The sequence below is a fragment of the Cetorhinus maximus genome, chromosome 26 (genome assembly GCF_964194155.1).
Source record: "Cetorhinus maximus chromosome 26, sCetMax3.hap1.1, whole genome shotgun sequence".
NCBI lineage: Eukaryota > Metazoa > Chordata > Chondrichthyes > Lamniformes > Cetorhinidae > Cetorhinus > Cetorhinus maximus.
The window spans coordinates 10,061,645-10,089,086 of NC_135904.1; the positions used below are offsets into that span (position 1 = coordinate 10,061,645).

Below are 27,442 nucleotides of genomic sequence, written 5' to 3' on the forward strand. Positions count from 1 at the left end.
GACAGAGGAAGGTACAGAAATAGAGAGGGGTTTGAAAACAAGGATGGGAATTTTTAAATGGAGTTGCTGTGTAATGTAGCTAATATAGGTTAGTGAGGACAGGAGTGATGGGTGAATGGTACTCGGAGTCATTTAGAACACGGGGAGCAGAGCATTAGGTTAAATCAAGTCTACAGGTGAGGAAAGCTGCATGGGGACTTAAGTATCTAACTGGCCTCTTCACTGAGAGGTTGATACACTATGACCTGAAACAAAGACTAAGTGAAACTGATTTATAATGCAAATACTTTATTATCAATGAGTGACTCATTTTGTTGTTTTACTGGTAAGTTAGCTTTTTGTCTGGGTACTAATAGTACGGCAGAGCTATACAACAAAACTAGGCTTTCTCCCTATTTTTGCTGTATAATTTAATCTGATGTTGAATGAGTATATATAAACCAAAGTGCATTTTCCTGTTGTGTTCTGTATTCATACACATTGCACCATACATAAATAATTACAATGTAAAAATGACTCCATATTTACAAGTACAATATATATTTCATATAATATATAAAACTTTATATTAAATCTAGGTAGATGATATTTGGAATAGTCTTGTTTTTTTTTCTAATATAGGATTTCATTCCTGGAGGTTGACTGTTATCTGCTACTGTTCAGCATTATCTCCAGCCAACAGGGACAAGAAGTTATGAACTGTCTTGAATAGCAAGGTCCCCAGCCTTTTGCAAAGCTGATTCGAACACTGTTAGGATCGTATGGCCCATCTGCATAATCTGTATCTGTGGCTTGCTGCAGAAGGCAAGATTTTTCATAATCAAAAACCTTTATTGAGTATCCTGGCATCACCTTCCGGACAATCAAAGTCCGAGAATTGGGAATATCCAGCGTTGGGGAATTGACAAAGATTGGATGCTCACTCCGATTGTAGGCCCAGACCCCATCTGGCTCTCTGCTCAGCAAGATCCCATAGCCGATTTTGCTTCGAGTCCTTTTGACGGTCTCACTCCTGTTGTCCAGGGCTAACTGTCCGAGGCAGAAGCCGTTCCCATGAGGTAGGTCATAGAATATACTGACAGACTGTTCATAAACAGTGTACAGGCGGCCAACTCTGGTCCGGTGCTCCCAGTACGCCACGATACACCAGTGGCTCTGCTTCATTGTGTCGGGCGAGAGACTGGCATCTGGATAAAGGGAAGACAAACAAACATTAGGACAAATGAAGCTCATATCACCAACGCCCACAAGAGGCTCAACATCAACCCAGTAACCAAAACGTTCCTTCTTTAAAGTACCAATCCTTTCTTCTACATTACTCATGTCAGCCCTTCTGGACACAACACTAGTACTCTTACTGGACTTGCAGGTTAGTGGGTAGATGTGTACCATTTCACTTTAACTGTGAGGAAAGCCAAGTAGCCCAATGAACAATTCTGACCTTCCAAATATGGCTGATGTGTGGAGAGGGTTCATCGAGCTATGCAAGACCAGGGTACGGTATCGGTGAGTATGGGACAGGTAGAGGGAATGGTTGAAGCAAATCCAGTAAGACCATCACCGAAAAAGTAATGCTTTGTACAACTTTACAGTGTCTTGAAGGTCAGTTTTCCCAAATGCTACTGGTGCCAACATGGTAAACAAACTCAATAACCATTGTTAATATAAAGGAGACCTCAGTGTTGTTATGAAATATTTTTAAAAAATGAATTGAAGAATTACATAATTTATGGTATATAAAGGGGCCATTTATGTCACCCATGGCTCCAGTGGGTATCCCTCTCATCTCCGAATCAGAGGATTGTGGGTTAAAGTCCCACTCCAGAGACTTGAATACAAAAATTGGTTGCGAGATTCCAGTACAGTACTGAGGGACTGCTACCCTGTCAGAGATGCTGTTTTTCAAATGAGAGGTTAAACTGAGGCCTCTCTAAAGCAGATGTAAATTTCAAAGAAGAGCAGGGGAGTTCTCCCTGGTGTCCCGGCCAATGTTTATCACTCAAATCAACATCACTATAGAAGGATTATTTGGTCATTACCAGATTCCTGTTTGTGGGAGCTTGGTTACAACATCAACTACGCTTTAAAACTACTTAATAGATTGTAAAGTGCTTTGGGATGTCCCAAGGTCCTGAAAGGTTTGTTATATTAGTAGAAGCCTTTCTTTACATTTGCTATTCAATTGAAGCTGTGTAATTATTATAAAAGGATACAGGAAAACGTTTTGTTTTTCTAATGTCTATCAATTCCATTTTAAATAATATTACAGTCTCTGCAGCAGAAATTTATCATTTGTCATTGTCACCAATTATTATATTAAAAACCTGATTCCACATGGACTTCCTGTTGCCATAACACAATTTTATGTCAACACTGGAACTGCCCATGTAAACATTTAGAATGAAAATCCTGTATGTAAACAGTTGCCTGGAAAGTTGCAGGCTGCAGCCAGGAGGTGGTGCTGTGGAGTGAGGTTCTCCCAATTCCATCACCATCTGGTCTTGGTCATCATCTGACATACAAACACATGAATTAGGAGCAGGAATAGGCCACTCGGCCCCTCGAGCCTGCTCCGCCATTTAATAAGATCATGGCTGATCTAATTTTAACCTCAACTTCACATTCCTGCCTACCCCTGATAACCTTTCACCCCCTTGCTTATCAAGAATCTATCTACTTCTGCCTTAAAGATATTCAAAGGCTCTGCCTCAACCACTTTATGGGGAAGAGAATTCCAAAGTCTCACGACCCTCTGAGAGTAAAATTTCCTCATCTCTGTTTAAAAATAAGTGGTCACCCATTGAAGGCAGTCACCCATAGTTCTGACCTCAGCGATTTATTAATAGATTCCAAAAAAGTGATCAAAAATGTTCTTCATTCTTCTCAATTTATAACTAAGTTGAATCATTTGTCATTATTGTACTGGTGGAATAGCTCATTAGAGAACCATCCCTTTAGCAGTGTAATTATAGGTCTTTATAGAACGTGGGCTCTCAAAAGGATTCATCATTTATCATCATGTAAAATGTTTGGTGCTAGCTCGAGGAATTTCTGATGACAGGATTGAATTTTATAGGCCAGTACTTTTAAAAAATATTCATTCATGTGCTGTGAGCATCACTGGCAAGGCCAGTATTTTTGCCCATCCCTAATTGCCCTCAAGGAGGTGATAGTGAGTCACCTTCTAGAATTACTGCAATCCATCACAACAGTTTTGACACTCAATGCCCCGATAGGCTATTCCAGGAGACAATTAAGTATCAACCACATTGTGTGGGTCTGGAGTCGTATATAGGCCAGGCTGGGTAAGGACATTTGTTAAACAGTTGGATTTTTTATGATAGTCCAGTGCTTTCATGGTCACCATTACTGATAATTTAAAAATATCTGGAATTTAAAAAATCTATTAACTGAATTTAAATTCCTGAGCTGCCTTAGTGGGATTGGAACTCATGTCTCCTGATTACTAATCCTGGCCTCTGGATTATTAGTCCAGTAACATTACCATTATTAGTCCAGTAACATTACTATGCCTGACTGCAATCTCAACACTGAATGGGCCTTCTCCCCTGGCCCAATGGTGGGAATGGAACTTGGCAGTAATCGTGCTTGTGAAACATTAGCACATGATGCCCATTCCTTCTCCGAACCCACCCCACAGTGTAACCTCAGAACGCAGCAGAAACAGGTCCACAATCTGGGTCATAAGACTGAATGAAAATAGCGCCTGATGGAAGTTTACACAAGTTGTGAATCAGTGGGGTCAGTCAGTCCACCCCACTGCAGCCATCTTTGCTATAGAAACACAAACCTGCAGAATCACATGCAACATCTCCTGTGCGACCACAAATAATTCACATCATTTCCCTGCAGAAATACACACGTTTATGTCGCCCTTGTCTTGCTTAAGCACAAGGAATTTCACAAGCTGTCGCTGTGCACTGTCAGGGGCAGGTCTTAGTGGGGGCAACTGGGCTGGTTTAAGAATACCTTACAAGAAGTGGATCCCATATCAAAGTGTATTCAATTAAATGTAGCTTTTCCTGTATTGAATTTATACCTGTTAACTGAATAGATGTCGTGACAAGACTGGAGTGATTCTGCCTTATTAATGCTCTCTATGATTAAGGCTCAATTGCCAGTAGGTCAAGAACCTTCCACTTCTGACCATATGTTGTACAAGGTGGTATTATTGTACTGCAACATGAAAGGAACGGGAGTGTGCCATTCGGCCCCTCGAACCTGCTCACAGCTGATCGGATTATAGCCTTAACTCCACTTTCCTGCCTCCCACAAACCCTCGACTCTCTTGTCGATCAATTTCAGTAAGATCACCTCCCATTCATTTGCTATAAGTGACGACAAGCTGTCCAATTGCAATCTCTCACAACCTTCGTTACTATTTTTATCCTTTTGTTTTCATTGAGGGGGAAGTTTGAATCATAGAACACTACAGCATAGGAGGAGGCCATTCAGCCCATTGTGCTTGGGAGTTCATGCTGGAAATACAAGATTTTCCCATTTCAGCCACCGTGTGTGGCCATGTACAGCATGGGCTACATGCAGTGTACAGTTCCCACTACATTGTCCCAGGGACTCCCAGAACTCGCACTGGATGGGTTACAAGCAGAATAACACTCCCACTGCAATGTTCCAACAATGTGCACTCTGCGATGAGTATGTTAACAGATATGGAGCCAAAGTGGGTGGATGGAGTTAGGATATTGATCAACCTCATTGAAAGGTGGAATAGGCCGGAGGGGCTGAATGGCCTCCTCCTGCATTCCGGTCATAATTTTCCATCGTCTGAAACACCTGTTACTACGACAGTTAATTTGTGAACATTGGGCTAACTCTCATCTCTTCAAACTGGGTCCGGATGTTAACCGATGACAAGTCATGAAATGAACAGAGCTGTGGGGTCAGGACTCTGATTCGGAGATTGCTGGGACCATCAGTTACTGAGATTTCCTCCTCAAAAGGAAGAAGGAATAACTTTTCTTGGAATTTGACGATTGAGATTTTGTGCATCCATTTTATAATTTCATACACAACCCAATCATCGATTGCACTGTCCAACCCAAAGCCAGTCAGACATCAACCCCAAGTCCTACGGGTGAGAAGTGACCTAACCAACTGAGCAAGGTTAATGGATGTTTCGACAGGATCTTAACCCATCTCTCAGGAACATCAATACAAATTACTCTGGAGTGCAGTACTTGTGATGTAGGCAAATACAGCAAAATCCCAGAAACCATTTAGTGCAAAGCAAGATCCCAAGAATCACCAGGAGAAGATTAGGTTGAGTGCAGAATGTTGCCCAGGGTAGTAGGATCACTGCTTTTTGAATAATTCTACGGCACACCCTAACATACACTGGAAGAGGCAGGTGGGCTGTTGCTTCATTCATTTCACCCTCTGACAGTCCAGATTTCCCTCAGTACGACACTAGAGGATCAGCCTGGATTACGTGCTCACCTCCCGAGGAAGCCTCAACATCCTGGATCTAGCAGCGAGAGTGTCAAGCCAACACACTGCTTAATAGATAATAGGCAAGCCCCCAACACAGCAGCGCCCCCGCCACCCCCCACCCCTTGTAGTTAAGGCCTGAGAATCTCAGAGAAATGTGCAACCCATGCACCTGATTTTATGGTACTGTACTTCCAAAAATGCTACAGAACATCACGGGGTATGATATTCAGGACAGGATCATAATGCTTCAACTAAAGCGAGGTTCTGGAAAGCTGTGTCTGTGCCAGGTCCATTAAGCACAGTACAAACATGTAATTAATGAGAGTCAAACAGTTCCATGCATTTTTCTCTATACAACACACCCACAAGTCATTAAAAAGCAGACTAATTACACTAAGGAAGGCCATATCCGCTTGTTTTAACTTTTTTAAAGTTCCTTTTGGTCACACTATGCACTCCTTTCCCAACCTAACACACACACACACACACATAATTAAAGAAAAGAAATATGTCCAGCAGTCTCTATCTGGGCACTGGTCCCAGGTTTTCTAGCTGAGCAGGGGGCTGCTGCTCTGAGCCAGTTTGTCTCCGAGGCTGCGTTCAGCTCTCTGACAACTTATCAGCAGACAGAGCCCTCTCGACCTCCTTCCCCTCATGCCATCAGTTCTAATTAACTCACTCACAGGATGAAGCCATTCTTCCCCTTCGATAAGCCCACTGCCATGGCAGCTTTAAAGGCTGCCTCACATTCTCAAAACGAGCTGCCTCACAAGACCCCCCTTGGAATCTGCTCTCCAACCTCAGCGCTCCCCCCATTCAACCTTCTCTCCAAAGCCCACGCCCTGCAAATGACTCCCTCTCCTCAAACCTTCCCTCCCCAAACGCACGCTCTCTCCAACCCCTCCCACCCACATTAAACCTTTCCTCCAGCTCCCCTATCCTCACCACCGATCCTCTTCTTCACTCTCTGACATAGCACAATTGTCTGGCAAAATGCATTTGATGCTGGTTGTACGGAATGCAAACTGTAAACCCACATCCCCCCCCACCCCCCCCCCCCGCATCCACCAGTCCTCAGCCATCCCCACCACCCTCCCTGAATAACACACTCTGTCAGCAGATACACACCGCCGGGCCTGTACAAGTCCTGGCCCCTCTCTGCAGCTCTGGCGCATTTTGTGGTGGGTGGTGGAATAGGAGGAGGTGGTGAACTCTAGAGATATTTTTATTGTCAACTCAAAGGCAAGCTTCCCTTCTGCTCTCACTTTACAACTGCTTCCAAGTTTAATCGAGGAATGAGTTTAAAAAGAGTACATGTTTTGCTGTCCCATGGTGTAGCCAGCAGAGTTAATCTTAACTTGCTGTACCTGGTAACCCATCAATAGTCTTCAGTGGAAATTTAATACATTTTTCAGTTCTTAATCTGCACGGTTCTCCTTCTGAATTGTATACTCCAATATTTGAGGGGAACGTTTGCTTCAATAAATACCTCCCTCCCCATCACTAACTCCTGCAGTTTTTATGCACATTTCTATGGGAGTTGGAAACTCTCCAGTTTCTCAGTTTCTTCTCCTGTGTTTGCCTAAACAGCAGGTACTGGTGCTGTGTTTTGCTGTGAGGAGGGGCTGTGCCAGCTGAACTTTACCCTGTCCTCAACTAACACTGGGATACTGGAGCAGGGTCGGAAACCAGAAAACACAGATTTAATATAATTGGTGAAATAACTAGAGGGGACATCAGGAAATATTTTCTTTTCTACAGTGACTTGTTGTGATCTCGAAGGGCATTGGAAACAGATTCAATAGTAACTTTCAAAAGGGGAACTGGATAAATACTTGAAGGGGAAGTTTTTGCAGTGCTATGGGGAAAGAGCATGGATTTGTCAAGGAGCCAGTACAGGCTTAAGGGGCCAAATGGCCTCCTCCTGTGCTGTATGACTTGATGGTTCTCCCCAGCAGGGTTATCTGGACAGCAGTCAGGAGTGAGTGAGGATGCCTGGGCGATGGATTCTCCACCTCCATTGTTCGAAGGCCCCAGGAGACGACTGCAGCTATCTCACTGGCTGGGAATTCAATCTGGGGCCCTCTAGTTTGTTTGCTTCCATTCCTCACACCCTTCTTATCTGAGGCTGGATTCCCCAACAGCTACGTTGCTGCTGATTGATTGGACTCAATGCTCCTTGCTCAAGTACTTATATCAACAGACGCCAGCATGCAAGGGTTTCCAAGCATCACATAGGAGCCTGATCTGAATCTGGTTAAGCCACTACAGCCTAATAACAACGTGACATACGAGCTGACTACCGACATTATAAGCCACACATCCTCTGGTTAGTGTTCCATAAGGAAAATCCAATTCTTTTCCCACCGAGATTGGAGATGGGTAGTAATGACCAATTGGATTGGTTAAAAGGGCTATGAGGATGGGGCTGGAGGCTTTTGGAACCACCAGACTGGTTGGAGGCCATCAAAACCAATTAAATCAGAGAGAGAGCAAGACCAAAGACTACCCGAGCCAATAAGATCATACTCAGGACAGGGCTGAAGGTTGTTGGAGCCAAGCGATTGGATGGAGAACAGGGCTAAAGACTGTCAAAGCCAATCAAAATCAGACTAAATAGGATCAAAATAGGACTAAAAGCTGATAAAAGAAAAAGTTTGCATTGATTTTGCACTTTTCATAACCACTGGATCTCTCAAAGCACTTTACAGCTTCTTTCTTTGAAGTAGTCAGTGTTGTAATGTAGGAAACGTGGAAGCCAATTTGCACACAGAAAGCTCCCACAGACAGCAATGTGATAATGAGCAGGTCATAGTTCTTTTGTGATGTTGATTGAGGGACGAATGTTGACCAGGACACCGGGGGAAACTCCCACTGCTCTTCTTCGAAATGGTGCCTTGGGGTCTTTTACATCTACCCAAGGGGTAGATTTAACGTCTCACCCGAAAGATGGCTCATCGGAATTAATCGGGTGATACTTTTCTCCCAGTGTTTCACACAGGCCGGTGGCTGAAAATTTGAAAATACCTTCCGGGAGTCACAGCTTCGGGCTGGTTTGTTTAGTGATTGCTCCAGAAGTTTTTCCAAAAAGCTTTTCATTTTCTTTAACAGCTACTTGCATTTATATAGCACTTTTAACATAATTAAAAACCTCCCAAGGCGCTTAAAGGAGCCATTACTAAACAAAATTTGACACCGAGCCACTTGAGGAGCTGTTAAGATGGGATGCTTGGTCAAAGGGATAAGGTTTAATAATTGCCTTCAAGGAGAAGAGAAGGCAGAGGGGTTTAGGGAGGGAATTCGTGGACTTTCTGCCCTCAATCCCCCTCTTAGAACCTGCACGGTTACCAGGAACTGAGTACAACATTGCAATCAAAATGGGGTAGACTGGTGTCAGCTGTTGATCAAATGGGTCACATTTTCACCCGGTCAGGAGGTTGTGGGTTCAGACATTTGAGCCCAAAATTGCGGCTACCACCCAAGGGAGTGCTGCACTGCCTGAGGTACTGTCCTTCAGGTAAGATATTAAAGCAAGGCCCTTCTCTGGAGGATTTAAGTGATCCCATGGTACTTATTGCAAAGAAGAGCAAGATGGATCCCCCTGGTATCCAGGTCAATATTTACTTCTTAACCAACATCACTAAAAAAAACAAATTAATCATATTAAGATAAAAGCAAAATATTGCAGATGCTGGAAATCTGAAATAAAAACAGAAAATGCGGCAAAGACTCAGCAAGTCTGGCAGCATCCGTGGAGAGAGAAACAGAGCTAACGTTTCGAGTCCACTGAGCATTTTTTGAATGGGGATTTGCATCTTGCTCCTTTCTTCCACCTCTTTCTCTCCTCGCTGTTCCTAGAGGGCAACCGATCCATTCCCCCAGCCCAACATAAATAAGTAAGTCCCCAACCAGTTGCATTACAGTAAAGAACAGCAATTGGGAGGGGTGGGGATGACGCACCCTCACCCCAGGGGGACGCTCCTCCATGTTCCCAGTTAAGGTTTGCCCCTAGGTCGCATGGGCTGGAGGCACAAGTAACCAAACATGACCAGAACTGCTGTGAACATCAGTGGATATCGGTCTACAGTGCTCTGACCATAAACCATTCAAGTGTCACCAACTGAAGATCCTGATTTTTTAATGTAGGGTTAAATTCTGGGGACAGGTTGCATAAACCAGGCTTGTATTCCTTTGAGTATAAGAGACTAGGTGGTGATCTAACCAAGGTGTTTAAGGTCATTAAAGGAGCTGATGGCTCCTCTCCACCTAATCCCGCTCCCATTGTTGAGGGGGGTGGGGGGGTGGTGGGGTGGGGCGCAGTCCAGAACAAGAGGGCATAACCTTAAAATTAGAGCTGAGCTGTTGAGGGGTGATGTCAGGAAGGAGATCTTCACACGAAGGGTAGTGAGAAATCTGAAACTCTCTCCCCCCAGTGGCTGTCGAGGATGGGGGTCATTTCGACATTCAGACTGAAAATTTTTTTTAGGCAAGGGGATTAAGAGTTACAGAACCAAGGTGGGTAAACGGAGTTAAGATGCAGATCAGCCATGATCTAACTGAATGATGGGACAGAATAAAGGGGCTGAATGGCTTTCTCCTTTTCTTAAGGGCTGCTAAGCCCTGAAGGGGTTAAAATGTGCGTGCAAGCAGACTTGATAGTGCCAGATACGGACTGTAACCCGGCAATCTAGTAAGTGAGTCAGTGATTACACATCAGGAGATAAGAGAATTGAAAGGGTTAAACTAGCAAGGGTTCAGAGAGGTGAAAATCCAGCAAAGGTTACAGGGGTAGGGTAGGACCAGATTTAACGAGAGAGACAGAGAGAGAGATTCAGAGAGAGGGACAGAGAGACAGAGACAATGAAAGAGAGACACATAGAGACAAAGGGACAGAAGGTAAAAAAATTGGATACAAAAAAGGAAGATGAGTGAGAGATGAGTGGGGGAGAGAAAAAGATGGGAGGAGAGTGGGGAAGGCAGATTAGCAGAGGAGAGAGAGCGAGAGAGAGAGGCAGGCAGTAAAAGGATTGTGCCTTAAGGAAACTATTACACAGCAAACAGGGGGGGCTTTGTTGTGCTGTGTGCTGTGCCCCTACTTGGGCTCTTTGCAAAAGGCTTTGCTGAAATGGATTCATTTATTTTTTTCCCCCCCTCAAATCTCCAAACATATACTCAAACAAAATTTTGAAAAGATGGATTCAACCACCAGAACCCGACGAGATCAAGCTTTCTCAGCCAGCCCTACTACAAGGGGCCTGCGCTGTCTCATCTGTAGCCAACTCTTAGCTTTTGCCTGCAGCCATTAGGTGATGCCATTATGGAGACAGCGGGAGGTCCTGAATGCTTTGAATGTTGAACAACAATTTTGCCACATAAAATGGAAAGAAAATGCAATATTTGAACTCAAAACCCAACGCTGTGCCAATAGAGCCCAGTCAATTTTTTGACGGAAAAGTACTTGTAATGTGAAAAAGAACAGGTTTAAATCTAATGGTTCTCTCTCTTCCTCTCCCCTTGAGTGAAATGGTACAAGCCCAACGCTTTAAACAACTATTATTACAGGGACAACGAGAAATTATAACAGCAACATTCAGATTGGCGACACAGCTATCTCTCCCATCAAAAGCCAACTTATCAGCCAGACATATACACTGAAACGCTGCCCTTGTTTATATATGGGGCTGTTTCAAGCAGTCACCATTTCCCCTCTGCAAGAACTGTGCTTGTTGGCAGGCAGATCAACATGACTGAGGAAACATAAAACATGTCTCTCAATAAGAAAATATTAAATGTGTATTCCAAAATAATTATTTTTAAAAACTATCAAGGAACGAGGGAAGAAAGATTTTTAAAAAAAGCAAAGTTGGGTGGGTCCAGAAAAAAAAGATTGAAGGAAAAGGAGCGTTTCTTTTGGTGTCAAACCCACCGGATCATTTTTTGTTCTGTTTTAACTCTTTATACTCTCTAAAAGGGAGGACTTGCATTTATATAGCACCTTTCATGTCCTCTGGCCATAAAGCACTTTGGACATCCCATGAAGTACTGTTTTAAAAAAAGTGTACTGACTGTTGTAATGTAGGAAGTACAGCAGTCAATTTGCACACAGCAAGCTCCCAGAAATAGCAATGTGCTAATGACCAGATAATCTGCTTTTTAGTGTCGTTGGTTGAAGGATAAATTTTGTCCAGGGATTTGGGAAAGGCCAGGAGCGTGGGGCTGGAGGAGGTTACGGAGATAAGGTGCAGTGAAGCCATGGAAGGATATGCAACCAAGGATAAGAATTTTAAAACTCGAGGTGTTGCATAACCGGGCACCAACGCAGATCAGCAAGTGTAGGGGTGATGGACGCACAGGATTTGGTGCTAATCTAGAATTCGGGCAGGAGTGTTCCGAATGAGTTCAAGTCTGTGCAGTTTAACTGTACTCACAATCCAGTGGAGGGCAGACATTGTAGAGGAAGAGTCAGGACATTCTGCAGATGGGTAAATTGTAGGTGGGGGTGGGAGGTGGGCATGGGGATATGCTTTAAAAAAAAAGAGAAAAAAAAAAGCCTCAGTAGGCAAATGCATTGTCAGTGTGGTTCAGAGCCACACTAACCAGATGATCCCAGGTTCCACCCCCCTGGTCTTGGTATAAGTGGTGACTGGGAGGGCAGCAGTTAACCTCAGTATGAACCAGCAAGGCGCACCTACTACGGACAATCACCCCATGGCCTTTCTGGGTAGAAGTGCGATTAAGGAGAGCTTTGAGCTTCACTGTGACCCTCTCCACAATTGAATAAGTCCTGTGCCATCGCAAATGAAGTCTGGCAGTTCAGTAAAGAAAGACTTGCATTTATATAACACCTTTCACAACCACAGGGCATCCCAAAGGTCTTTACCGCCAATGAAGTACTCTTGAAATGCAGTCAGTGCTGTAATGTTAGGAAACACGGCACCCAATTTGTGCACAGCAAGCTCCCACAAAACAGCAATGCGACAATGAGCCGATAATCTCTCTTTGTGATGTTGATTGAGGGATAAATATTGGCCAGGACCATGAGGAGAGCTCCCCTGCTCTTCTTCAATATTGTGTCATCCATTTGAGAGGACAGATGGAGCCTTGGTTTAATGTCTCATCTGAAAGATGGTATCTGTGACAGTGCAGCACCCCTTCAGGCCCGCACTGGAGCGTTAGCTTTGATTTTTGTGCTTAACTCTCTGGAATGGGGCTTAGTACCCACAATCTTCTGACTCGGAGGTGAGTACGCTGCCCATTGCTGACACCTGTAGCAGGATGACAGCAGGATTCCCAGATACTTCATTCCATCACTCGGCAGAATGGTGCAGAGAGTGGAAAGTGGGGGGAAGAATGTGGGAAAAAGTAAAATCCCAGGCAATGCTCAGAAACCAAAACTTTGCTCCCCTCTCTGACCAATAAGGCAATTGTCAAGGAGACTTTTTTTTGATCGAAAGTCATTGTGCCAGTTTGGGGAGCACGAATCAGATTACCCAGCTCGGGAACTGGAATGTGGGTTTTTGCAGGAGTGAATTCCACACGTATAAGGAGGCTCTGGTCGGATCTGTTCTTTTTCCTAAAGCCCAATTGCTGACCTCCTCCTCCTTATCTCAGTGCACACTGAGGATGGAGTCAGATTACATCTCTGGGGCAGGCAGCATGTAGTGAGCTTGGAGAGGCAAATTGCTTTAGAATTTCTCTTGCCCTCCTCTCTCTTTTTTTTTGCTTTGTCAAAGCTGCACTTTATTATTCTTTCAGCGGCCAAAAAAAAAGGGGAGAAAAAAAAAATCATTGCATCAGTTTCAAGTTTCCATTCTCAGTGACTTCAACATTTTTGGGAGGGAGGTCGTTGCTACAAAGCTCCAGTTTTAACCACTGCAAAGTTTTGGGCAAACAGGAAACTTCAGGTTTAATGGTTGATAACTGATGCGGTCACTTTTTGAACATACTGCAGAACCCCCTGCGTCACAGGAAACATGGCAGCTGCCCCACCCCTTCCCAGCACGCCTTCAAGCTAAAGGTCTTCATTAAGCAAGGTCCGAGATGTGCTTTACTGCTAACCTTTACTGACACACACAAAGCTCATGGCAGCCGGGTTAACGTTCATTCCAAGCTGCTGCTTATTACCCCGCGCTGTCTGCAGCCTGCATGGAACACAAGTCAGCCAGCAGAAGGTACATTCCTGGTGAGCTAAAGTTTGTGCAAAAGCCCAAACCGATTTAAGGGAGAAGAGAGAGAGAAAAAAACACATTGTCAGCACTTGGAAAAGGAGCTAAACGAAACACAAGAGGTAATAGGAGCAGAGAAAAAGAGAAATATATATTGCAATTGAGAGCAACAGCAAATGAGAGTAGACTGAGAGAGTGCACGAGAACAAGACAATATTTTTTTGTAGTGTCTTTTACAATCTCAGGACCTTCCAAAGCACCTTACAGACAATAGAGAACTCACTGAGGTGTAGTCACAGTGGTGGGAGATGTGCTGGCCAAGTTGCACATAGCAAACTCTCATAAACAGCAGTGCGATGACCAGATCATTTATTCTGGTGATGCCAGTCAAAGGGGTAAACACTGGGCAGAGCAGAGTGCGCCCCTGCAGTTATACTCCAGAGCGCGCGCAGACTGTGTATGGTTTCTGATTTTGAGAAGGTGGATTTCAACTCCGGGACATCGGGATAAGTTTGATAAAGCTCAGCATTATTCCCATGCAGTTTACCTTGTCCTGTTGCCAGTCTCCTACTCCACTATCCTACAGGCTGTGGGGGGGAGAGGGGGGAAAGAGTGCAGTTTGTATTAATGGAGACAGAGCTCTCTCGGGGCTGCACAGTGAGTGTGAATCTCCTTCTGTAATTAGTGGTTACAGAGTACGGTCACTCTCACTAAAGGAGCACAGGTAAATTCCCAATCTATTAACAAGAAAAAAAACTTGCATTTCTATAGCACCTTCCACAACCTCAGGATGTCCCAAGAGATTTTACTGCCAATGAAGGCTTTCTGGAGCACAGACAGAAGTGTAACATCAGAAACAGAGCCAGGTGAAATCCTACAAACAGCAACAAATAATCTGTTTTTTTTTTAGTGACATTGGTTTAGGGATAGATGATAATTTCTCTTCCTTGAAGAGTGGCATTGTACCCACCTTGGAGAGCAAACAAGGTCTCAATGTAATATCTAAGCCAAGGGGCAACAGTGCAACACTCCTTCAGTGCTGCAGCAAGAGGGCCAGCCTGAATTTTCTGCTCAGATTTCTAGAGTGGGATTCGAACCAACAACTTTCTGACTTGGGGTGTGAGTATTACCCACTGAGCCACATGGAGCCTACTCTACACCTAGTCAAGCGGAGTGGAGGGGGTTCGAAGATAACCAGCACAATGGTGCCTCACGTTAACTGCTGATTAAGGCAGACTTGAACCAACACTTAGAATGATCCAAGTAAAACAGGAGTCACAAGATGAGACAGGGCGTAATTTTTAATGAAAAGAACATTATCCAAAATAACGAAGTCCCACATGCTTTTCAAATAAAGCTCCTTGAAGGGGAAGAGATATATCTGTCCAACAATGCCCCTCAAGAACACTTTTCTTACTGAGTCACAAACCCACCTCATCCTGGACCAAGTCTGGAGAGGCTAAACATGGAAAGAGAGGCAAAGAGAGAGAGAGAGAGGGAGGCGGGGGGTGGGCAGAGAGATAAAGAGAGGGCAGAGAGAGAGAAAGAGGCAAAGAGGAATAAAGAGGCAAAGAGGGATAAAGAGACAAAGAGAGAGAGGGAGAGAGAGAGAGTGTGAGGGAGGGGGAGAGTAAGTGAGAGAGAGAGAGAGAAAGAGAAGGGGGCAGAGAGAGGTAGAGGCAGAGTGAGAGAGAGAAAGTGAGAGAGAGAAAGAGAAGGGGGCAGAGAGAGAGAGAAAGTGAGAGAGAGAAAGAGAAGGGGGGGGAGAGAGAGAGAGAGAAAAAGGGGCAGAGAGAGGTAGGGGCAGAGAGAGGGAGAGAGAGAGAAAGAGAGAGAGAGAGACACACACACATACAGAGATAGAGATTTATCCCAATCCAGATTTTTTCAATTACGCCCAAGTATTGAATTCAAAACGCGCACTTATTTTTTTTTGTGTTTTTTTTTAAGTTCTACAATTTTGGCTCGAAGAGGTTTTTATTTGAAATCTTATAAACCGTATGTCCTGTGTACTTTTTGCAGCTCCATTTGCCAGTACGTTTAGGGCATTTTGCTAGTAAACGAGTCTTAATGGATGCCAAGAACATATGTCCTTCTGCAACAGGGTAATTCAGCTCAATAAATCATCCTGTGCTTCCTACCACCCCTCCACCCCAGTATCTGCAGATTCCAACTCACCCACCCCACCCCCCACCCCACAACACTCGCTGTCCCTCCTTGTGCTTTATCTCTTCAGTCTTTGCAATGGCCTACATCCAGGCCTCACTGAGTTAATCTCAATGACACAGTGCATTCCAAGCCATCAAAACCACTTCCTTTGGCTATCTCCCACCCATCAACTCAGTGGAGAAAGCCAGCCAGCTCATCGAGTGTATGGCCTCACAGTCCTTCTGCCTGCCTCTCGCATGACCAACAGGAAGAAATGATTTATCCGATGCAAAAACAACAACTTGCATTTATATGGCGCCTTGAACATAGCAAAAACACCCCAAGGCACTTCACAGGAGCTATATTAGCAAGCAAGATCCAATCCCGAGCCCCATGAGGAAATCTTCCCACAGGTGACTTAATAGTTGGTCAAAAAAAAGGTTTTAAGGAACATGTTAAGAGGAGAGAGGGGTAGCGAGATGGAAAACTTCAAGAAGGGAATTCCAGAGCCAAGCGTATTGGTAGTTAAAGGCACAGCCGCCTACGGTGGAGAGGGTGGAAAAGAGTGAAACGCAGGAAGCCAGAATTGGAAGATCGCAGAAATCTCAGAGGGTGGCAGGGATGGAGAAGGTTATATAGATAGGGAGGGGCAGGTCACGGAGGGATTTGAAAAGAAAAAAGGGTGAAAATTCTAAAATTGAGATGTTGCCGGACTGAAAACCGGCAAGCATTAAGGAGACGGTTAAAAAAAAAAATTAAATACGTAAAAGATAATTAAATCTTAAGGTTGTTATTCGTTAGCCCCTCCAGGGACTGTGACTCCTGCCTCACCTCGAGACTGAAGTTACCATGGCGACAGCAATATTGTGATGAGAATCAAGTAATCTCATCAAACAAGATGGGCCTCCTCTGCTGAAGTCCGTGAATGGTGGACATGAGAGAAAAAGAGAAACCTTATCTATCCCCCTTCGGATCGAGAGCATTGAGTGAGCCTAATGTAAATCGGCCTCTAATCATTTTAAAAACACAAGTCCTTTCTCTTCCATCTAGTTCTATATCTCAGGACCTGCATTTCTATAGCACCCTTCGGCTGCGAGTGCTTTACAGCCAGTGAGGTATTTTTGCAGTGTAGTCGCTGTTGCAGTTTAGGGTGTTGGAATTAAAGCTACAGTCCCACTTCCTACAGTTTGGTTTTTGGGGTCAGCGAGAGTTTGTACCAGTCTATGATTGGAGTGCACAGATTGGGAAGGATTAGTGTGACCACATTAGTGTGTTTTGTGCAGGAAGAGAGCACGCAAGTGTGACAGCACGTCAGAGTGACAAGACCCTGGACGGCGCGCGCACACACACAATAACTGTTCTTAGTCGCTGGCTGATTGAACACTATCACTGTTCAGTTCCCATGTTTACCAGAGGCCACTACGCCAAGAATTAGCCCAGTATTAACTCTTCTCTACAACTCAGGCCCATCAAATTCCCACTGAAAATAATGAAAATTCCTGGAATTCCTCAGTATGAAAGGGTGAAGGTTGACGCTACTACTGGACTAAGGGTTACCTCTGCAGTTAAGGCCTCTAATTAATTCTCTCTGTAGGTCCACAAGATGAGAGTCTCCCTCCATTTATGAGTATCTTAGTCATTTATGACTTCCTGAGGAGGATAATTGTTTTGACTTTAAAGTGTCTGCCAATTTATATATTCATAATTTTCTTTTTTTTTTAAAAAAAAGCTTCTTAATGTTGGCACGTGAGTTTTGGTGGAGTGCACTGGTGGGTGTGTGAAATTTTTGTATGATCTTCAGTTGTACTGTGTGAAAAAAAAATACACAACGTTAGGTTGTTATCCTGCCAAACCTGACTTGTGTCTGGAAGGAAGGTTTTAAGCTTTATAGCATTAGGGAGAAGTCCTGATGGGTACAGGTCAGACACTGGCAGATCGTGTAAGAAATTACTCATTCCACACTAAAGGTAAAGTGAGAGTTCGGTATAGTCCTACCTATTCTCAGTTTGTTTTTCATTGGTATACCAAGTGTTAGATGAAGGAAGGAGACTGACTGAATTTACATAGTGCCTTTCATGACCTCAGGACATCCCAAAGCGCTTTGCAGCCAATAAAGTGCTTAAAGTGCAGTTACTGTTGTAACATAGGAAGTGTGGCAGCCAATTTCTGCACAGCAAGCTCCCGCAAACAGGAACGGGAAAAGTTTACCAAGACGCCAAGGAGAACTCCCCTGCTCTTCTTTGAAGTAATGCCATTCACCTGACAGGGTAGGTGGTCCTGTTCATAGAATTCTTTTGGAACAGGAAGAGGCCACTCAGCCCCTAGGACCAGTTCCACTATTAGGCTGAACTGTACCATAACTATACACTTTGGTACAAAGAACATAGAGAGACGGTATAAAATAAAGGATACTATTCTAAAGGGTGTGCAGGAGCAGAGAGACCTGGGTGTATATGCACATAAGTCATTAAAGGTGGCAGGGCAGGTAAAGAGAACTGTTTCTAAAGCACACAGTATTCTAGGCTTCATTAATAGGGGCATAGAGTATAAGAGCAGGGAGGGTATGATGAACTTATATAAGATGCTGGTTAGACCTCAGCTGGAGTATTGTGTACAGTTCTGAGCGCCACACTATAGGAAGGATGTGAACGCATTGGAGAGAGTGCAGAGGAGGTTTACGAGAATGATTCCAGGGATGAGACACTTCAGTTATGAGGAAAGATTGGAGAAGTTGGGACTGTTTTCCTTGGAGAGGAGAAGGCCAAGAGAAGGCTTGATAGAAGTTTTCAAAATCATGAGGGTTCTGGACAGAGTAGATAGGGAGAAACTGTTCCCACTTGTAAATGGATCGAGAACCAGAGGGCACAGTTTTAAAATGTTTTGCAAAAGAAGAAAATGCGAGGTGAGAAAAACTTTTTCACACAGTGAGTAGTTAGGGTTTGGGATGCACTGCCTGGAAGTGTGGTGGAGGCAGGTTCGATTGAGGCATTCAAGACGGCATTGGATGGTTATTTAAATAGAAACAATGTGCAGAGTTAAGGGGAAAAGGCAGGAGATTGGCACTAAGTTAAAATGCTCAGAGAGATGGTGCAGACACAATGGGCCGAATGGCCTCCTTCTACACTGTAACAATTCTGTGATTCCATTACCCTTAATACCGTTTTCCCTAACAAAAGTTTATCAATCCCAGTTCTGACATTTTTAATTGATCTCCAGGCTCAAAAGCCCTTTTGTGGTTGGGGGGGTGGGGGGAAGTGTTCGAGATTTCCTCTTTTGTGTGAAGAAACACTTCCTGACATCCCTGAAAGGCCTGGCTCTAATTTGAAGGTTATGCCCCATTGTTCTGGACTCTCCCACCAGAGGAAATAGTTTAAATCCCTCGACCCCATCAGCTCTTCTGATTGCATTAAATGCCTCAATAAGATCACCCCTTAATCTTCTACCCTAAAGTTAATAAAGATGCAGTCTACACAACCAGTCCTCATAATTTACTGCTTTTAGCCCCGGTATCATTCTGTGCTACATCCCCTTTACGTCGAACATGTCCTTCTGTTGTTTCTCTCTATGTGTTAGCTATAGTTTAATCATAAATGTGCAGGTAGGCTTGTTATTAACCTTTTTTGTGGTGCATGACACCACGATAAAGGTGGTAATGGGTCATTTGGCAAAGGTGTGTGATCGAGCCCTACAGTCCTAAAGGTGCATGGTTCAATCCCTGTGACCTTGGTCTGGTCATAACCAGACCAGCTGCTGGCCTGAATGCCCCAGGTTTACACTAGAAGGACAATCAAAACGTAAACCTGGGTTCCCAGTATCCTCACTGCCTACGAGGGGACCTCTGTAGTAAGTGCACGTATGATAAGTGGCTAAGGACGGGTTCAGGTGCTGCTGCCACTTTAGCCCTTCCTCCCTCCATCATCAAATGGATGGATGGAAATGGGGAGCAATGTTTATCTTCGGCACAGGTACAATGGGCCAAATGGTTGCCTTCTGTGAAGTGCCATTAATTATATCAGACGTAAAACATGCTGCCCATTGACTGTCCCCCGTTCTACACAATCACACAAAGTCAAAACCCACCGCATTGTCAGAGCTCACACCTGATCAATTAGACAGGGAAGCAGAGGCCCCTTTGAAGTTAACTAAAGCCTTTAGGCAAGGAGGGAGAGAAATTGAAGAAAATAAAACATAGAAAAAGTTGAAACAGCAAAGCTGAGCCTTGTCAACTGGGCCCTAACTTGACATTCCAGTATCCTTTTCAGTACCTGAAAACGTGAGCCAGATTTCAACAATGAAAATTACAACTCTATACACCCGTTTAAACAGACTGCAAAGTCCAAATTCCACAGTCAGCAGAGATGTTCTGATTGCTGAAAAGCACAGGAAACCCAAAGGAGGAAGTCTGAATTTCAAAAAGTTACTCTTGTCATCTTCAATTAAGAGCTGCTTGGAACTCTGGGAGTCAATCCAAAATGGCCAACATAGCAACAACAGGCCCACATTCCTCTACTCCCTGTTAATTTGGAAATGGGAGTTTACAATGGGCTGTTCTGGTTAGTCACCGTTATATAAAAGTCTCAATCATTGGCAAGTTTTGACCTACTGCCATGAGACTGTATGCTTGCAGTGAAACAGCTCTCCCTTTGCAATCTTCTGGAAAGAAAATAAGAGTGACTGCTTCCTTGGGGTTGACAGTAGGTGATTAAAAGAACCTCTGGAATAAAGTCCTGATTGGAAAAGAGAGAGAGAGAGAGAGAAAGAGAGAAGTCAGGAGAATGCTCCCCATATTTCAAATTGGATGACACGGCTTTCTCCAAAAGGCCAAGTGTCATGACCCTGACAGAGAGGGCCTCCGATTGAAAGGAAACAGCCACTAACTGAGGCCTCAAGCAATTTATACAAAGCAAGCTGAACCCATGGGTCACCACAGCATAATCAGCACTGCTCTCAAAGCAAGGGGAGTTCATTAAGGCCGTGGTAAGCCTTTTTTCTGTTGTTGCTTGGATGGGCTGTCCAGTCGAAGGGAGCAAGAACTAAGTGGGACCCTTTTAAAGTTGTCCCCGTTAGCCCACTTACAAGAGGATGATCCTGTCTCTGGGTTACATGTAGCAAAAATCTTCCGGGGCATTTCTTCAGAAAGAGGTTTGCTGTTTTATTCCACACAGGGGCCAGGGGAAAACCTTTACCCACAGCAGTTCCTGTAAAGTGGTCACTGTCGAGAGCCCGAGGTTCCCAGATCCCAAACCATTACTTCATCCTCAGTAACCATGGTTTGGGCTCGAGGTCAGATCCAAAGCCCCCACATGACCCTACGCATAGTTTCCACGAATTTACAAAGTGCTTATAGCACAGAAACAACTCATTCGGCCCAACTGTTCTGCTGCTGTTTATGCTCCACAAGAGTCTCCACCCCCCTTCTTCATCCAACCCCCATCCTGCTATTCTCTTCTCCCTCATGTATTTATCTAGCTTTCCCTTAATTGTGTTTACAGTGTTCACATCAATTACTCCCTGTGGTAGCGAGTTCCACATTCTCACCACTCTCTGGGTAAAGAAGTTTTTCCTGAACTCCCTATTGGATGTATTGGTGACTATCTTATATTTGTGACCCTTTGTTCTGTCCTCCACCATATGTGGAAACGTCTTCTCTGTGTCTACCCGATCAAACCCTTTCATAAATCGAAAGGCCTCGAATGGAATGTCATTAAAAAATAAGCTACTCTTTGATGTCTCATTCCTCAGCACAATATCTGGTGCTGTGCTGACCCAGGTACCCGCTCTGTACAGAGTCTGCAGATCATACCCCGAGAAACTTGTGTTACGATTGGTCACAATTGCTCTAATTGGCGAAAGGATGTGGCAAACAGAAAGAACAAATCCCATGAGCCAAAGTTCCCACTCTTGGTTGTTATTAGGTGATCTGCCTGCAATGGCGATCCAGTGAACTCTTGCGTGAAAATTGGGCGAGACCCAGAATTGGGGTCAGCAATCGAGTATCTCACTGCTGCTCATTGCACAGGGTTACATACAAGGAGCAATCATTTTCATGAGGTACTGGAGAGCCGCCCGTGTCTATGGAACCCATAACTTAACAGGGCTCAGCAGCTTCCGGGGTGGGGGGGAAAGCAAGGAAACTGGGGAGGTGGTGGTTTGGGGCAATGCATTTGGGGAAAGCTAACAAGGCCACAAGAATACACAATAAATGGTAGGAGTGTAGAGAAAGCTTGAAGTGCCCACAGATCCCTGGAGATGGCAGGACAGGCAGATAAGGTGGTTGAGAAGGCATACGGGATACCTGTATTCTATGCCTCGGCTAATGAAGGCAAGAGCAGGGAGCATGTTACGAAGTTCTCTTGCTGGAGATTATGGCCATCTCCTTGCAGACAGGAACTGTATAAAACACTAGTTAGGCCACAGCTGCAGTACTGGTCATCCCACTTTAGGAAAGGCACGATTGCACTAGAGGCAACACAGAAGTTGCCCAGACAGGAGAATTTTTGTTATGAGGTAAGATTAGATAAGCTGGGGCTGTTTTCTTTGGAACAGAGGAGGCTGAGGAGAGACCGAATTGAAATGTATAAAATGGTGAAGGGTCTAGGTAAAGTGGGCAGGAAAGCCCTATTCCCCTTGGTTGAGGGGTCCAGAACCAGGGGCATGGATTCAGAGTAAGAGGTAGGAGGTTTAGTGGGGATTAGAAAGGAATTTCTTTTTCACCCAGAGGTCGGTGGGGATTTCGAACTCACTCACTGCCTGAAAGGGTGGTAGAGGTAGGTTACATTTAGAAAGTATTTGGATAGGCACTTGACATGCCTCCAGCCACAAGGCTATGGACCAAGGATCAAAAAGAGGGACTAGGCTGCATGGCTCCTTGTCAGGCATGAAGGGCTGAATGGCCTCCTTCCATGCTGTAAAATTCTACTGATTCAATGAAGTGAAAGGCCACGAAAGAAAGGGCAAAAACAAAAGTACTCCTGGCTTTGTGTGAACACGGATGTGTGAGGATGATCTATTACAGCAGCGAAGGAATTCAAATCCTAACTCATGACAGTCCTGATAGGTGGCTGATCCCATTGCTTTTAAATTGTTAGCCAGGGGCCCATGTTTACTGGATTCCGTCCAGTGAACAACTGTCTTTGCAATTCCCCGCAGCAAGATGCCTGGCCAGCAACTGTCATCTACACTGTCCCCTGCTCTTTAAATAGTAGTGCTGGGAAAACTCATCAGGCACCAGCTAGACTACCATCCAACGACTTCAGCCAGACTTTCTGACTACTTTTTGTTCTGGTCATGCGATGGGTGCCGGCTGTCAGACCCCAAGGGATCCAATCCTGAGAGAAAAGTCTCCGAGTGACAGCTTCCCAACCTGCGTACCGAGACACAACGTAACTCTGGGACCTTCAGAGGCTGAAGGACTGTATCCATTATTACAAAAAAAAAAATATTTTTGAACATATTTTGGGAAAGGAGGAATAAACTTTACAATTTGGCTCCGCCAGCACAGAACTTTTGTGCATTAGGAATTTGGATGCGATCCAACATGAGGCTGACACAATTTCCTGGCCATTAAAATTATTTATGGCAGTTAAAAAGCGTAACATTTGCCCTGATGTTTATGTAGCAGGGGCAGTAGTAGGGGAGCAGCAACTGGTACTGGAGAGGTAGAGGGACTTGGGTGGGAAGAAGAGAGAAATGAGCCCCAAAATACCCCCGTGTGGATTTCACGGGCATCACTGAGCTTGGCTGTGAAGCTCCCCCCCTGGTCAAATAGGCTGCCAAGGTTGTGTACAAAGAATGGGCATCGGAGCAATGTACTGCACGGAGGCTCTGGCATGTGGAATCTATATTCTGACATGGGTTACTTCCTTTAGGGGGAGCAGGAGAGAAAACTGGGGAGATGGGTGTAGAAGAGAGGAGAAAATATTTTACAGGCTGTGTGAAACAGTCATGGTAAATGGCAGAAGTCATTCCCCACCCCTGCTTCAGTTCCTCTTCTGTTTCTCAATTTGATCCTAAGACTTATTTTCCAGCTCTGGCAGTCAAGTGGATGAGAGCTTAATCGCTGCACGTGTAAAAATGCCCCAGCGTACACAAGAGAACAGATATTGCAGCTTTCATTGTAGAGACACTCAATACTGGGGGAGGCTCCTTTCTTTGGGAACACTGGTATTCAACAGTGCAGCCTCTCTGACAACATGGAGAATCAGTCAAACAGCAATTTATCAACCCTGACACAGTAAACGAGCCCCCACACACCACCCCACTAGGTGAGTGTGTAGCTGAACTGTACCAACAACCAGCTGCATTTATATAGTGACTTTAATGTAGCGAAACATCCCAACATACTTCCCAGCAGCATTATCAAACACCCAACCAGAAAGCAATTTTAGAGGACAGGTGATGTAAAAGCTTGGCCCTGAGAGGTAGGTTTCAAGGAGCATCTTAAGGGAGAAGAGACGGAATTCCAGAGCTTAGGTTCCAGGCAGCTCAAGGCAAGGCTGCCAGTGGCACAGCAACAGGAATCAGGGAAGCACAAGGGGCCAGATTTGGAGCAGGGTGGAGATCTCAGATGACTGTACAGCTGGTTATACAGCGGTTAGGTTACAGACCAGAAAACCCAAGTTTCATTGACGTGTGGAATTATACCTGAACACAGAGTCAACATATTCAAGAGAGGTAAGGAAAAAGTTGAAAGGGGCCATCACCATTGTGACCTTTGACCTGTGCGGTTTTTCCTTGTCACATCTGTAAAACATACTGCACTGAGCAGGAGGATTAAGAGACAAAGATGCCAGGGATCTCCCCCAGGCATTATTCCCATTCAGCACCAAATCCTTCACCAAGAAAAAAAGGTCCAAACTATCAAATTAAAAGCTGGATTCTAATTGGCCAGTTACAGAATGAGAAGCTCCATCTTTAGGAAACTTGTTCTTAGGTATTCCTCTTTTTAATCAACTTTTATTTGTCACTACCTTTTGCACATTGTGACCATGAAGTCTATTTGTTAAGCTTTCATCTTCTAAGGTGTTGTGTGGTTCTACTTTCCAAATGGTTATTTTCTAGTTTTATCTGCCAATCTGTTAAAACAAAAGGCTGAAGTATTTGCAACCATCTTCAGCCAGAAGTGCCAAGTTCATCTCAGCCTCCTCCGGAGGTTCCCAGCATCACAGATGCCAGTCTTTGGCAATTCGATTCACTCCACATGATATCAAGGAACAGCTGATGGCATTGGATACTGCAAAGGCTATGGGCCCTCACCATATTCTGGTACTGAAGACTTGTGCTCCAGAACTAGCCGTGCCCCTAGCTGAACTGTTCCTGTACAGCTACAACACTGGCACCTACCCGGCAATGTGGAAAATTGCCCAGGTATGTCCTGTCCACAAAAATCAGGACAAATCCCACCCGGCCAATTACTGCCCCATCGGTCTACTCTCAATAATCAAAGTGATGGAAGGTGTCGTTGACAGTGTTATCAATTGGCACTTGCTTAGCAATAACCTGCTCACTGATGCTCAGTTGGGTTCTGCCAGGGCCACTCAGCTCCTGACCTCATTACAGCCTTAGTTCAAACATGGACAAAAGAGCTGAACTCCAGAGGTGAGGTGAGAGTGACTGCCCTTGACATCAAGGCAGCATTTGACCAAGTGTAGGATCAAGGAGCCCTAGAAAAACTGAAGTCAATGGGAATCAGGGGGAAATCTCTCCACTGGTTGGACTCATACCTAACACAGAGGAAGATGGTTGTGGTTGTTGGAGGTCAATCATCTCAGTCCTGGGACATCGCTGCAGGAGTTCCTCAGGGTAGTGTCCTAGGCCCAACCATCTTCAGCTGCTTCAGCAACGACCTTCCTTCCATCATAAGGTCAGAAGTGGGGATGTTCACTGATGATTGCACAATGTTCAGCACAATTCGCGACTCCTCAGATACCAAAACAGTCGGTGTCCATATGCAGAAAGACCTGGTCAATATTCAGGCTAGGGGTGATAAGCGGCAAATAACATTCACAAGTGCCAGGCAATGACCATCTCTAACAAGAGTGAATCTAACCATCTCCAACAAGAGAGATTCCAACCATCTCCCCTTGACATTCAATGGCATTACCATCACTGAATCCCCTACTATCAACATCCTGGGGGTTACCATTGACCAGAAACGGAACTGGACTAGCCATATAAATACTGTGGCTACAAGAGCAGGTCAGAGGCTGGAAATTCTGCAGAGAGTAACTCACCTCCCGTTTCCCCAAAGCCTGTCCACCATCTACAAGGCAAAAGTCAGGAGTGTGATGGAATACTTTCCACTTGCCTGGGTGAATGCAGCTCCCACAACTCTCAAGAAGGCCAACATCATCCAGGACAAAGCAGCCTGCTTGATTGGCACCTCATCCACCACCTTAAACATTCACTCCCTCGACCACCATAGCTGTGTGTGTACCATCTACAAGGTGCACTGCAGGAACTCATCAAGGCTCCTTCAACAGTGCCTTCCAAACCCATGACCTCTACCACCTAGAAGGACAAGAGCAGCAGATACATGGGAACACCGCCACCTGCAAGTTCCCCTCCCAACCACACACCATCCTGACTTGGAAGAATATTGCCAATCCTTCACTGTTGCTGGGTCAAAAATCCCAGGAAAGATTCTTCCCAATCACATTCCTGAAAGCAAAAATTAAGATACAGCCACCACCCACAGTCCCTCACTATAATCCCCTCAAAATAAAACTGATAACACAACATGGAAAATTATCTAAAAGTGTGACCAATGTTCCATCAACTTAGCACCATGCTACAAATAAACAATGTAAGGCTCCTGGGTCTCTGAATGTCTTGCACTTGAGATTGATTTCCACCCTCCCCACAATTAGCCAAAATCTGACACTGCCAGGAATAGAATTCCAATGTGTCAGTATGTGGGCACCAGGCTGCCTCCAGAGCTCAAATGCTAACACCTTCTCCAATGGGCTTGTTCTCTCCTTAACCACCCACCCTCCTTCCCCAGTCTCCCCCAACCCAGCCTACTGCAGAGTGAAAACATTGCAAGGACTGGAGGTGGAGGGACAGGACGTAGGGAGAAAGTACAGCAGGAAAAAAAAGAGCGAAATGAGTAACCAAAGCAAAGGAAAACCTTTCGAGCCCGAGACTGAGCTGGGGGTGGGGCAGATCTCTTGTTTGAGGGGTGGAGAGAGGAAGCTTGTTGAGGGGAGTGGAGTGGAAGACCTTGCTAATACAGGGGTGAGAAACAGGAGATGCATTAATTAACATAGGAGTGGCATGCAAGGAGAAACGGGGAAGAAATCCTGCCGTGGGAGACAGGCCGGGGAAAGGTTTCTGGCTGTGCTGAGAAAGGGACATTTGATGGGTGGATTTAGCAGACTCATATTCCAGAGTCACACCGACAACCTCACCACAAGCAACGCCACAGGAGAGCGGCCAGTTCAGTCAATTAGAAACTCCGCTCACACATTGATAGTTTATTCCTCTGCATTTTTATAGGTTGCAATCTGCTCTGATCTTCTTTCTGTTACACGATCTTTACTGTGCGAGCACTTTTTATGTCAGTGGGCTTGGGTTTCTTAATTGCTGCTGCCAACTTGAAATACTGGAGCTAAGGAAATATTCCCTGAACGCAAAGTGCAGGGAGGCTCGCATTTCCT

General features: G+C 44.8%; 1 protein-coding gene across 1 annotated transcript in view; it reads right to left on the bottom strand.

The window, feature by feature from the left end:
• Positions 1-271: 271 nt before the first annotated feature.
• The window catches only part of smad6b (SMAD family member 6b), a 55,322-nt gene continuing 28,151 nt past the window's right edge, over positions 272-27,442 (bottom strand). The window contains exon 4 of the mRNA XM_078530089.1: positions 272-1,187. Coding sequence (XP_078386215.1) covers positions 646-1,187 — 542 coding nt within the window. The 3' untranslated portion in view covers positions 272-645. The remainder of the gene's footprint in view (positions 1,188-27,442) is intronic.